Below are 14,872 nucleotides of genomic sequence, written 5' to 3' on the forward strand. Positions count from 1 at the left end.
ACCTCTTTGTTCTGGTTCAGACCCGAGCTGCAGCGTTCTGAACCAGCTGTAGATGTTTGATGAAGACCATTACAATAGTCCAGTCTGCTGGAGATAAAAGCAAACAAAATAACTTTGCTCCTCCAAGTATGACTTAAACCATTGCATTACTTTAACATTTAGTCCAACCCATGTTTGCAATCTGTGTAACAAAATTGTATGATCTACAGTGTCAAATGCAGCACTTAGATCCAATAGAATGAGAACAGATACTTTTCAACCTTATGTCATTGATCACTTTGATCAGAGCAGTTTCTGTGCTGTGATGAGAATGAAAACCTGACTGAAATTTATCAAATATTTTGTTGAATGTTAAGAATTGACTCAGTTGGTTGAAGACCACCTTCTCAATGATCTTGGCCATGAATGGAAGGTTCTGATTGGTCTATAGTTAGCCAGTATAGAGGCATCCAGTGTTCTCTTTTTTAACAGCGGTTTCACAGCAGCTACTTTCAGGGATTTTGGTACGGTGCCTGATCGGAATGAACAGTTAATTATCTGACACAAATCAGTGACAATTGACTTTACAACAGTTTTAAAGAAGTTTGAGGGTATTGTGTCAAGGCAACACGTTGATGGATTCAGCTGCTGAACAGTCTCCTCTATTGTTTTTGAGTTCACTGTAATAAACTCTAACATTGTAGTTGACTCAACCCTCAGTGGTTGAAGCTGTTCAAGCGTAACTTTTAATTGTATGTTCTTGACTTTTGGTGAGGTTCCACACAGAGGTAACCCCACTGCTCATTTTGGGGGTATATATTTAGTAGCGACGGTATAATTATTCAATCAGAGTGCTTAGCACCAGGACGACTTTTAATGGTGTCCCGGTTCAACTGGCATCCTGTTTAATTGAGGATTTACTTCCGACTACGTCACTGTGCTGATTGTGGTCGCTCAGCAACCTGTAAAATAATACTTGACTTCTCCCTCAATTATTTGAGCTCATTGTTTAATGTCTGTTAAATTATTATTAGTTTTTGACAACTGTTAGTGTGTGCAATTAAACATTTTCTTCATAGTAGCACGTAACAGTACGAGGCTGTTTTTTTGCTGAAAAACTGATGTTGACAGGTAGCCACGGTAACTCAGGATGAGTTAGAACAGCTTTGTTGACAAGTTGTCATGGTTACTCAAAAGATGATAGAGCTAAGTTCTAAAAGTCCCAGAGGTAGACATCAAAGCCTAACTGTGGAACTACGGTGCTGTGCTAGTTACTTGGACCATAGTAATTTGGACCCCATCAGAAGCTTACAGCCTGTTGGTATGTAGGAACTGCTAAATCAGCCTGATAGCACTGGTAATAGGTGTTTGATAAGCGTGTTGTGATGATGCATTTATTCCGTTTTAGGTTTATGACCTGTGGTCTGTGGCCAATGAAGTTTAAAAAAAAAGTTACAAAGAAAAACATGAGTTATAACATTGTTTGCTGCCTGGCAAGCTTTTTCGGAGGGCTGGAATCAAAGATCCGAACACCTATGATGATTGTTTTATAGTTATAATGTATTTGATAGTACTTGTTTTAGACAATTTGATGATGTCTAATGTCCCCCCATTTTTTTTTCTTTTACAGCACCTAACATTGTTTACCGAAGAAATGGTGATGGAGAAGCCAAGTCCCCTGGATGTTGGGCAGGAGTTTGTGAGGCAGTATTATACTGTCCTAAAGAAGGCTCCAGCTTCTTTGCACAGATTTTATGGGAGGAGATCCTCCTTTGTTCATGGAGGACTTGATCCAAATGGAAAGCTGGCTGAAGCTGTGTATGAGCAAGAGGAAATCCGCAAGAAGATCAAGTCACTGCAGTTCAGTGAATGCCGCACAAAGATCTGGCACGTGGATGCCCATGGCACTCTGAGTGATGGAGTTGTTGTACAGGTGCTTGGAGAGCTGTCCAACAGTGGCCAACCAATGAGGAAGTTTATGCAGACGTTTGTGCTTGCTCTAGACGGTTCAAGTTCCAACACGTTCTATGTGTACCACAACATCTTCCGCTATGAGGATGAAGTATTTGGAAACTCTCATGCTGAGCATAAAGAAGAATCAGAGGAAGCTGTGGAAAAGGAGCCAAAGGAGAGGCAGCCATCCCCTGAGCCTCACCCTGACACTAATGGAGTAGAGGGGCCAATGGAAGAGTCAGCTCCAGAGCCTGAGCCAGACCCTAAATCAGAGGAGATCAATTCAGAAAGAGAAAATAAAGTCCTGGAAGAAATTAAGGACAAAACACCATCACAAGTTCATGAGGAATCTCCAACAAATACTCAGGAGGCTTCCAAGACATCATCCTGGACCCTGGTGACCAGCAAAAATCACTCACAAAAAGAGAAGAGGAAAGCGTGCAGAGTCGCCCCCTCTGGTATCCCCCCTCATGTTGACAAAGCAACACCGCCTAGAGTTGAGATGCAAACGACACCCCTGCACCCCAAAGAACAGCGCACTCGTGACAGACTGAGCGTCCCTCCACGAGGCCCTAGACCTGGAGGTAGAGATGGTGAGCCTGGGATTATAGACAACAGGTGTGTTGTTCGACACCCTGACAGTCACCAGCTGTTTGTTGGAAACCTTCCACAGGACATTGTTAAGCGCGAGCTCAAGGAATTCTTCATGACATATGGAAATGTTGTGAACCTGTGGATTAACACCAAGAGCGTTGGGGGAAAATTGCCCAACTTTGGATTCGTGGTGTTCGACAACTCTGATTCCGTTCAAAGAATCCTGGAGGCGCAGGTAGAAGGGCCCATAATGTTCCAAGATAAGGTGCGTCTCAAAGTGAAGGAGAGGAAGCCGAGGGCAGTCCGTGAACAAGAGACCCGTCCCGGCCGGGTGGACATGGCCCCTAAACTGAGCATGGGTTCTGGAAGAGGAGCTGGTGGTCAGGGAGAAGGTCGCTTCACAACCCAGCGCCGCTGAGACGAGCATTGCCAACAAAGTGGATGAAGTCGCATGTTCATCTTCAAGTGTTGTTGTTTAAAGAATAAAATATTCATGTAAAAAATTCTGATATACTGTATTTTTCTTTCATTACTTTGTAGTGTAACCTAGCTGGTCAACCAGTTGTTAATAAAAAAAATAAAAAAAAACCCAGAAAAGCGCTATATAAAATTGATTTGTTTGGTGTTTGTTCTTTATTTGAAGTAAATATTGAGCGGATGTAACACAAGCAATTTCTCGCTGAGATTATTAAAGTATTTCTGATTCTGAAATTACATTCTTGAAAACTAATGTATGTACTGTATACATAAAAAGGTCACTCTTTATTTGAAGTTTTATACATAAGGCTGACATTACGCTGTCATCAGCATAAATAAGGTGTCATTAAGCTGTCATTAAGTGTTGGTTACAAAATTATGACACATTATGACACTCATTTCAGTTCAGGGGCCAAATACACAACAGTTTAATCTTAAATGGGCCACAGATTTTATGCTGGAAAATGAGTAATTTTAACATTATTGAGCCCTAGTTTGCACTTCTACATATACAGTTCATAATTTATAAAATATGGAAGAAACAAACCATATCTAAGCCGATATCAGACCCAAAAGGATCTTCACTTTAAATACCCTAGATTTTGTGACCAATTTAATTAAGGGCAATACTATGTAAAAATTTGAGGAAAAGTTTGTAAGAATTTTGAATTTTTCAACTGTTTCACTTTAAAAAATAACTGCAATCATGCGACATAAGCACCGGGAAAACTGTGAGCTTCTACAAATATTGTTAAGATTGGTTTACACAATGATTCATGTTTTCTCTCTCATTTTTACTTTCTCCTGCAGATTTGGCCCCGCCCCATGCGTTTGACACGTGTAGGTTAGGGTAACGAACGACACTTAATAACATCCTTCATGACACCTTATTAATGCTAATGATAGGTGTCATGTCATAGAAATAACAGCGTAATGTCAACCTTACGTATAAAACTTTTAAAGTGTTCCCCCAAAAAATAATGCAAAATATGACTTATGTGTGAGAGACAACAGCAGTTATTTCTTTGGCCATCATAACCCTGACTAAGGGTGTTTTGATCCAATATTGATATCAGTCCCAAATCAGAAAAATGAAAGAAAGAAAGAAAATGTTTCAGAATATATCAGCTTCCATATAAAATTCCTATTGTAATACATATTTTGTTCATTTATTTTTCAGGGTCCTCTACTATTATTATGTATTTAATACAATTGTAGAATATTCTGATGTTTAAGATTAAAACGTATTTAACCTTTTATGGAGATGGATTTGTGTTGTTATTATTCCATTATAAATAAATATTTTCAATCAAAGAAAAAAGTGTTCAAATGCAAATATTTGGGTCTCAAATTTTTTTTTTTTCATTTGAAAACTGTATGTCTTTGATTGAAAATGTTTATTTTTGATTGAAAGGTTTTTTTTTTCTTTTCCATTGAATATTAAATACACAAATCTACCTCCATATCTATTGGTTAAGAGATTTTATGAACTCACCTGTTCACTGGTGTTGTGGATTATCCTGCAGCTGCTCCCAGGGTTTTCTCCAGTGCTGTTGAGCGTAGGGGACCCCAATGTTGTAGTGATGGAGCCCCCTACGCTCCGTTTTCAGCAACGTAGGGAGATTTTCTGTTGTTTTTTCATTTTTTAATCAATACTATCGTAATAATTGTTGCACACTTGGACACAAAGGGACTTCCAGATGTTCACGGGTTGTTTAATCTGAATAATCCAGAAAGACATACATTAGCCTCACCATCTATTTAATACAGGCGATCTGGACGGATGCTCCAGTCTTTACCTGAGGACCCCTGCAGCCCTTTAGCTGCCCCTGATGCTGCCTGTGTGTATGTAATAACTGTCCATGTATATAAGCTCTGAGGAGAGCAGACAGTCTGTTCTCCTCAGAGCTTACAGACTGGAGAACACCACCATGTAGTAGTTTTCATTAAAATCCTACATGTCCCATGATTCTTAGCTCTTCTCTGTAGTCCTTGTTCTCCTGGGACGTGTTTTAAAGGTGTTTCTACTGTCGTAGCTGGTCTGTCAGTCTCTCCTCTAAGCTGGTGTTCATCTCTCCTCTGTTTCACCAGGAGGTGAAATACAGGTGTGTTACATTTAATGATGGTGGATACAATGCTGAGCAGTGTTTACTGTGACACCAACTACACAGAGACGTCCACACGCTCCTAAAATCTGAGTTTTACATTTATTTGGTGCTTCGCTGGTGTCTGTCTGAGTATGTTTGAGCCTTAAACAGTGTAGCTTCAACCAGGACGTAGCATGTAGCGACACATGAAGCTGTTTGTCATGTTTATAACTCACAAAGGATCATTCTACATGTACACGCACGGATCTGATCATCACAATTAATGCGTTAAAGTAACAGCCCTAGCGTAACACACACACACACACACACACACACACACACACCTGTCCAGGAGCCGTTGGATGCTGTCGGATACTACCACCTGGCTTTGGCTGCAGCCATGGATCTGATCAACAAGAGATCCCAGCTGTAGCTGTGCACACGTCTGGATACCATCTACCACAACTTTCTGCTGGATCCACAACTCTCCCTCTTCTTTTACCAGAGAGCCAGAGGATTGGCTGCTGAGCTCAACGTCAGGAGCAGCAGCGCCCCCTAGAGCTCATCAACATCTGGACTGAGGAGACCCTGTACAAACCTGTACATCATCATCATCATGATGATGAAGATTTATAAAGTGAGGGTGTTCTAAGGGTTTTGTTTATTAAATTAATTTACTAAAACCATGATAAAGCTGTTATTAAGTCACTGATTCTCAACATGTGGCTCTTTATGTCTTCATTTTAATTATTATTTCCCCAGAAAACCTTAAAAAAGGAAACATTTCAAACCCTTTTTTTTATCCTTTTCTTTGGCTGTTTTACAACTTCCTTTGTCCCATTTTTATCCCTTTTCCAAAAAAAAATTTGACCCTTTTTCCTGTTTTTTCAGATTTTAGCTTCTTTTGCCAAAAATATCTCTTTGTCCTATTTTTGGTCCAATTTTCTAAGTTCTTTTTGACACTTTTATTCAATTTTTGTCTATTCTTTAACCATTGTTAAGCACTTTTCATCCAAATAATCAGCCTTTGGCAAAATAAATAGCACTTGTTTACTTTTTTCCTACATTTTGCCTCTTTTTATTCCACATTTTGCTCATTTAAGCTACCTGTAGCCATTTCATACCACCTGTTTCCTCTTTTTTGTCATTTTTTGCCACTCTTGACTGTTTTTGGTCCATTTTAGACACTTTTCACAATTTTCTTGCCACTATTTTGCCACTTTTGGACCATTTTCTACCACTTGTTTATTCATTTTTCATCACTTTACTCATCACTGTTAACTCTTTGTTTACCTTTGTCAAATGGCTGGCTGTGATTGGCTGATCACCATTCAATCAATCTAACTGGATCAATACATTCTCAACAATTAATTCCTCTGTAAGAAGTGAGGGAGATGATTTTTAGTTTTAATTAAAGTGGATGATGTAAAAAAGACAATTATTCTGAAATGTGTCAGTTTCTGAACCATTTTATTGTTGATGTAACAAAGATCTTAGAACTCTCACATTAACAAATAAATAACTTTGATCACCATGCTTTCCTTTTGTTGTCATATTGGAATAGTTTTTGTAACGTTACACAACAGATGGATTCACTCAGAAAACAATATACATATTATATATATATATGTATATATATATATATATATATATACAGTATTTGTATAATCTGCTGTGCTAAAAATATTGACCCCCCAAAAGTATTAGTATTTATTACTAACACAACTACAGAGATTACACCAAACTAGAAAAAAAACAAAAATAATTATTTCCTGAAGATAATGTGACGATGAAACACATGCTGAACTCTGCATGAAGGAATGATTTTTTAACAGCAATAAGTGAAATATCTTTTAAAATGTTTGTTTAAACAGATTAAAATATATATTGTTCAGTGCATGTTTAATAGTTTTTTAACTTTATTAATATAGTTTAAGTGAAGGCACAACACGTTTTTTTTTAAAGAAAACAAACTTTATTCACATTGTTCCATTATTACAAGGTTTCAAACAGATTTAAATTAAACTTTAGCCTCAAGGTGTGGAAATATATTCAAATGTGAATGACTATAAATAATAATAATAATAATAATAATAATAATAATAATAATAATAATAATAATAATAATAATAATAATAATAATAATGGTAAAAAGTAAATAATTCAGGGTTTTAAAAAGTAAAAAACCTAATTCAACATCTCTTCCTTTAAAAAAAAAAAAAAACGTCACTTCCGGTACGTTCTTAGCATGCTAGCACCATAGCAACAGCATAAAGCATGATTATTGTTGCCAAAACAAACAAACTATGGATCCTATACATAAACTGAATAGATATTATATAAGTTAAGGATACATTTCTCACTAGAAATGTCATCAAAACAAAGCTAAAGCCACAATCTCTCTTAATATTACTGTTTACAAAGGGTTGACAGGTGGTCATGTGACCTGACGTGACGTGTAGGAACACATTTAAATGTGAAGGAATATAAATAAAAAATATTGATTATAATGAAAAAACAACATCCAATCGCCCTGTGCATGGATATTTATCTGCTTTTGGTTTGACATTTTTTGGCCTCTATATAGGTTGTCATAGCAACCACAGAATGTACCGGAAAAAATACAGATAGTTTACATAAACCAAATGGATATTATGAAAGTTAAAGGTACATTTCTCACTAGAAATGTCATCAAAACAATTCTTAAGCCACAATCTATCTTCGAATAAAGCAATTTGCCGTTGTTTTTGATGAGTCAGCAGTGACGTGACCTGACTTCAGCCCACTGAATTTTGTGCAGTTAATGCACGACAATACATCGTGCTGTTATTACATGAAGACAACACTTTATTCATGCTCTAATAGCATAAAATAATAGATATACTGTTGTGGTGCTAATGCATGAACATCTGTGAGACTGGGTTGATTTAAAGCTGCAGGTTGTTCTGGCTGCACCAGGACACCAGTCGGTCTGTCTCACACCTGTAGGTGGACTCGTCTCCATCAGAGATGAGTCCATGATGGTCGTGTCGTCCACAAACTTCAGGAGTTTGACCACCTGGTGAGAGGAGGAGCAGATGTTGGTGAACAGGGAGAAGATCAGAGGAGAAAGACCACAGCCCTGAGGAGATCCAGTGCTGATGGTCCAGGAAGCAGAGATGGTTTTTCCCAGCTTCACGTGCTGCTTCCTGTCAGACAGGAAGTCTGTGATCCACCTGCAGGTGGAGTAGTTATGATCATAAACAGACTATTTATTATTAATGTAGGTTTTGTTTCAGATTTATTTGAATAAAAAGTTATTTCCTCCATGTTGAGCTACTTTTTTCCTCCACCTGGTTTTACTGGATCCCAAGCTGATGATATTTGAACCAAAAACATCTGGACCAAACATGTAAATTTCAACTCACAGCATATGAAAAGTAATCCTTGGTTACACATATTTAAATATACATTTCCATACAATACATCTGAACCAAATATTTACAGTATCTGAATCAAAGGGAAAATCAGATCCTTGTGATCAGGTGCAAATGAGGAAAATCATCAAAGAAAGAAGGATATTTTGTGTTGTTATGGTGACTGGCTTATTTCAGTTATATTTTATCAGAGAACAAAAGGTTTGAAATGTTTCCCTATCCTGACTCTCACAATGTGACGTCCAACTGCAGTGAAGGACCAGAGGAAAGTGGACATTGTGGGGACATGATAGCAGACATTACAGTCTGGACGACCTTCAGCGCTCTCTTCTCTGTGGTTGGATGTCCTGCTTGTGCTGCTGTTCTCTGGGAGTTGTTCAAAAGACACAAAAGAGGAAACTATGTCACCCCTAATGATGTCTTCATGCTCAACATCACCATCATGGACCTGCTCTTCTTGTTGTTCATCCCTCTTGGATTGTTTAACTTCCTTTTCTGGCTTTTCCAGCCTGTCCAGATGTGGAGTGACTTTCTGTATGATTTAAACCTGACTGGACGACCTCTCCTCACGGCCTGCATGTGTTTTGACTCCTACCTGGCAGTGGTCCACCCAGTCTTTTATCACACCCACAGGAGTCCAACTGTTGGCATCCTCGTGGCTGCTGCATTGTGGGCCATCACTTTAGCTAAAGGAACCATTAACACAATCATAGATGAGCTGAACCACAGTCCCTGGACCATGTTTATGTATGTCATAGCTCTCCCTGTCATCATCATCTGTAACTCCTCAGTACTGTGGACGCTGAGGAAGTCTGACAGTGGAAGGACGGGTCTCCACCCAATGAAGAAGAAGGCTCTGCAGATCATCACCAACAACATGATAGTGACCGTCGTTGTTTACCTTCCTCCTGTGATGGTTTACATCATTGGCAACATGAGAGGTTTCTGCTAAGGTAGGGGTTCTCATCTGGTCTCACCCTGGGACCCACATTTTACCATGGTCGTTCAATTGTGACCCAATTTTTTTTTTTTAGAATTCAACCACAAATTCATTTTTTCTCAATTAGCTGTTGAAAATAATCTTTTTTAAAACATAAATCTCTATATTTTCCTGTGTAACATGCATTTCACAGCATGAAATGCAAAAGAAAATTTCTTTCAAAATAAAAGACAAGTCCAACATGAGAAATATTAAGCATTCATTTATTTTTGACCAGCTGTCTATGACCCACCCAGTATAGGTCTGCAACCCACTTTTGGGTCCCGACCCACCAGTTGAGAATCATTGTGCTAATGAATCTAACAGGAGATCAGACCTGTTCATATAATATATGCTTTCTATTAGGGATGGGCTATATTATCAAATGTTATATTGGTTTTTCCACAGATATTGAAAAATTACTGTATGTGCTGTTGTTTGACAACATAATAAAAATGAAAATGAAAAATATATAAATAATATTAATTTTTCAAAACATAAAATAAATAAATAAACAAATAATTGAATAATTAATAGGAAAAAATATTCAAAAACAAACATGACTTTTTCCATTACTGAAGAAATTGGAAATTTAGTGTTGGACAATATCGGATATCAGCAAAAAGCTAATATTGAACTTTCTATAGAGTAGCACATTTTATAATAAATACAATGTTATTTAACAGAACAATCCACTCCTGTCCTCATATGTGTCCTTTAGCCATAACATAACATTATTGTAAGAATGGCCTCATGGGTAGCCTTAAAAAGTAGTCCAAGGTTCCAAAAATGCAGTCAAGTGTATTTATTTACAGTGAAAAAAAGTGCATCAGTATTTCTGTTTTCACAACATTTCATATGAAAAGTGTGTGTTCACATTGTTATGTCTAAGGTGGGCCCATAATAGAAATATAAGGTTTCATTAGCCAGGACAGAAATGAAGCTGTTAATAGGGGTTGGTCAGTGACAATTCATATAAGCAAATAGTACGGTATAGTGGCTTCTTTGATGGAAATATTTGTATTGATTGATCATTTATTTTTTCCTTCAAAAGTCAGTTTTAGTCAAGTTATTGACATTTTCTTAGAAGTATTAATTTTAGATCAAAGCTCCACAAATGGCATTACACAGTGAAGGATCTGATAAAAGCACTTTGGTGTTTGGTTTGCTCACAGGTTCCAGTCAGTTTTGATTTCTGGTTATTGTTCACTGGTATTAAATGTTGTAAGAATTGTGTTACAATAAATATCATTTTAGACAATGTTGATATTTTTGTTTTCTTTCCACATTAATAAACACATTTGAATAATGTTCTTAAACAACTGATTATTTTCATTTTTCTTTATTGTACATTATATTAACTGTCATCAATGCCTTTAATTGTAAAATAATATATTTTCCCTTTGGTCTGTATTTCCATCATAAGTTTGGTCTTAAATTTTCTTAAGGTGGTATTAAAAAGTCATAAATATATATTCTTATATTCTTCCTACCTGTAGTCACCCTGTATTTATCATCATTATGATTGTAACCTATGTGAATAGATGCTTGTAAAATAAAAATGTACACATTGGTTTTTTTTTTACATTTAAACTTTTATTAAACATCAATTTCAGATGCACTCCTGGCAAACAAACATATTCATATTAATAAATCATATTTTTGAATATTAATTCTCATTTGTTCCTCTACAAAATGCATCTTGTAACTGTAGAGGATGATGACATCATTTGTCACACATACATAGCAGAGAACAGAGAGTGACAGTGAGGAGGTCATAAACTGATTAATATTTTCACCCTCATGGACCACATGGTCAGAATGCTCTGCCAGATGTGCTCCAGTGTTTAAGTCGTGTCGTTACTAGTGTTGTGTTCAAGCACTATCCGAGACCAAGACTTGCCCGAGACCAGAAACCAAAACTACTACTGCTACTGATACATTCACAATTATTCTACATATTTGAAAACAATATTTTTATGTCAGCTGAATGTACAGCAAGTGTTTAAAAGCATTTCTGCCAAGAAATAATGATTCTTGATTCTGATTCTTTCAGTTGTTCAGGTCAACAGGTCACAGATTTCACAAGATAAGATTTTAGTTTGAAAAAGCCTTTACACAGGTTATTTTTATTAATTCACTTAGTTGATACAGTTTAATTTGGTTACTGTAATATAACTAGGATATTCAATTAACAAAGGTTTCCAACTGTAACTGTAAAAGTGAAACTTTCTGAAATAAAACTACAAACAAGTTGTCATCAGTCTAAAAAACATAGAGCTACAGGTAGATGTGAAACTAAATAAAACAAACTCAACCCCTGGAAAAGTCATGTGACAAATTAATCAATTGTTCTTGTTGAGAATTATTATTATTATTCTGGATACAGTGGAAACAGAAACTAGAAAAAATAATTATATTGTGAACCTGTTTATATTGTGGGGAACATATTATAGACATTAATGTAATTAGAGTCTAAAGACACAAAAAAACACCACTTTAAAAAGAAAATAGACTAATATAAGACCTCTTTACAGTTATTTGACTCATTCTGTGATGCGCGGCGATGACGCGCTGGTGACGACATAATCCAAGATGGCGGCGGCCCGGACTACAGCCGATATTATGTAATAAAGCCTTAAAAGACATGGATATAATGAAAAGAGTGGATGGACAGATGCATAAACATGCAGACTTTCACACGGACACACAAGGACTTATTAAACACACACGGACTTATTAAACACACACAGACTTATTAAACACACACAGACTTATTAAACACACACAGACTTATTAAACACACACGGACCTCAGTAAACACGGTAAACGGAACAGGCTTCACCGCTCGGCTGGCACTAGGACCCAGAAGCAGAGTAAATGCGTCCCCTATCCAGCCTTCACAGGCTGTAATATCATCAGTTTATCATTTTACCAGTTATTAGAGCTACTGTCTTTACCAGGGAGATAATATTTATTACTGGTGATTGTTTTCTGGCGTTTTACTGGGATTTTTACCGGTGATTAGTTCATATCTCCCTTGCGCTCCGCGGTCCAAACTGACACCGCAGCCACACATACACACACACACACACACACACACACACACACACACACACACACACACACACACACACACACACACACACACACACACACACACACACATTAAGGAAGGTTGCGGTCATTATACGGGGTGGATTAAATAATGACTAAAGGATTGTTTTATCCCGTTCTTCTCCGTGTTATTATCACATTATAAAAAAGTTTAAAAATAGCAGGAATTAGTGCTGGTCTCTAACGGTCTTGACGGAAAATCTCGAGTCCGGGCAGCCCGAGTCAAAATGCTTCAGAGACCGAGACAAGACCAAGACCTTTAAAATTTGGTCTCGAGACCGGTCTCGAGACCAAGACCGGTCTTGACCACCCCAACACTAGTCGTTACTACAGTTCTTCAATCACTTTCTAGCATAGATGGCCACAGACAGAGCGATGCCACCAATGGCTACTGCAGTGGCACCAAGCAGCCACTTCCAGCTCAAACCCCCATGCTCCCTCTTGCAGGTGGCCAGATCAATCTTCTCAGTGGGGGGCTGCAGCTTCAGGTCTGGAGCATCAGTAGCTTCCAGGAGCGTAATTTCAAACTCAGATTCTGACTGAACCTGGAAGAGCGCCTTCTCTCTCATTTCCATGAGTCTCACCGCCACATCCAGTACCTGATTCACTTGCCCATCTCCCAAAGTAAAAGACAACTCCTCCTCACTGACCAGCTTCTTAAATTCCTTTTTCATCAGACGTGTTATTAGATGAATCTTCACAATCTGTCCAAGATGTGGCCTTCCTCCTCCAGCCTGCAGCACCTTTTTCATTATCTCACCATTTCTAAAGATATCTAACCACTCATCAGCAGGTGGTTGGGGTTCAGTTTCTCTCCTCATGGACTGACCCATGACAATCTTATTTCCACTCTTCACGACTGGTGCACTGTCACTGCTTTGGTAAACAACCTGAAACACATGAAAACATATTATAAGTAGATTACCATTATTATCAGTTATAAGTGTAATCATGTAATTGATAATTCATTACAAAGATGGTGTAGTTATAATTGTAATTGTAATTTTAAAAATCTGTTGCTGTCGTAATCTCATTAAATTCTAGTTGAGTTCAGATAATTTACTTTGTAATTGTAATTGCCTTTAAAATTCTATAAAAAAGTCAATTATTTAATGCTAAACTGGTGAACATGTTCTACACATATGTAGTTAAAATATTATTCAAATGTTTATATCAAGCTTTCCCACATTTTACCATTTTAAAAGTGTATTTTACAGCTGACTTAAGACCCGTTATCATATGAGATGCTAACAGAAAGCTAACACAAGAGAAAGGTTAACTTTTAATAGGTTATCTATTTCAGGTTCAGTATTTCTGAATAATTGTAAAGTAAATGATAACGTACTGTAAGTGTAATTGAATTTTTGAGGCAAAAAAAATAAAATAATTGTGATTCAATTGTAATTGGAAAAAATGCTGGTCACTGTAATCATAATTGACTTGATAGATTGTCCTCTGTGTCAAAAGATGGTATGAGATTTACCGTTTAAGAGCAGCTTAGGGAAGGATGTTAATTCTGGGACGTATCAGTCTTTCTTTGAATCAGGGGCTGTTCCAGATGTTTCCTATTCTCTCCTATCTGCAGCTTTGGGCTTTTACACTCTGTCTGTGTTTTTTCTCCTGAGTAAGTATCTGCTCTATGAGCTCTGCCTTTCAATTTCTGCCTTTTGTTCTTTTTTTGGAGTTCTACTTTTTAATTTCTTCCTTTGATGTTCTGCTTTGTGATGTCATCTTCTGAAATTCTGCTCTTTGAGGTCTTACTTTGATGTTCTTTGATGTGGAGTTCTTCCCCAGCATATCAACGGTTGTTCTAAACTCCTCAGTAGCCACGGTTACATGATGTTTTTTTTAATTCAGAATGAGTTATTCTGCATTAAATCATTCTGCTTCATGTTTACATGGTAATAGTAATTCCAGAACTGAGGTTTACATGGAAAACCGGTTCATTCAGCTTTATTTAATTCCACTTTAGGTCTGGGGGTTGGGAAGGCTGTGATTGGACAGGGGGCGAACATGACGTATCACGTCTATTGGGAAAAACACACAACCAACATGTTATTGTCGGCTGTAACACAGAAGACCACACATGAGAAGTGTTTTCACCTTTATTTGGATTGTTGTTTTAAAGCAACAGCTCAACAGTAACACACTTTGGTCCATGGAGCAGAAGAGATAGAAACTATTCACCAGTAAATAAAGTCCAGTAAAACAAAAACCAGGAATAAATAGTTGCTTCCTGGTAAAGATAGTAGCTCTAAAAATGGTTCCAA

At 37.3% G+C, this 14,872-nt stretch overlaps 1 protein-coding gene across 2 annotated transcripts; it reads left to right on the top strand.

Moving 5' to 3' along the window:
* The first annotated feature begins 1,232 nt into the window (after positions 1-1,232).
* Positions 1,233-2,944, top strand: LOC114458568 (ras GTPase-activating protein-binding protein 2-like). Of its 2 annotated transcripts, none has more exons than XM_028440983.1 (2): positions 1,233-1,300; positions 1,610-2,944. In XM_028440983.1, the coding sequence occupies exon 2, from the start codon at positions 1,634-1,636 to the stop codon at positions 2,942-2,944; it is 1,311 nt and encodes a 436-aa protein (XP_028296784.1). In that variant the 5' UTR covers positions 1,233-1,300; positions 1,610-1,633. The 2 variants fall into 2 exon arrangements, with proteins under 2 accessions (XP_028296784.1, XP_028296785.1); XM_028440984.1 differs by having other exon boundaries at positions 1,275-1,336.
* The last annotated feature ends 11,928 nt before the right edge of the window (positions 2,945-14,872 follow it).

Source organism: Gouania willdenowi, unplaced genomic scaffold, assembly GCF_900634775.1.
Source record: "Gouania willdenowi unplaced genomic scaffold, fGouWil2.1 scaffold_129_arrow_ctg1, whole genome shotgun sequence".
NCBI lineage: Eukaryota > Metazoa > Chordata > Actinopteri > Blenniiformes > Gobiesocidae > Gouania > Gouania willdenowi.

What these genes read in the sequence shown, in the direction of transcription:
- LOC114458568 (XM_028440983.1), top strand. Translation starts at nt 1,634, where the DNA reads ATGGTGATGGAGAAGCCAAGTCCCCTGGATGTTGGGCAGGAGTTTGTG.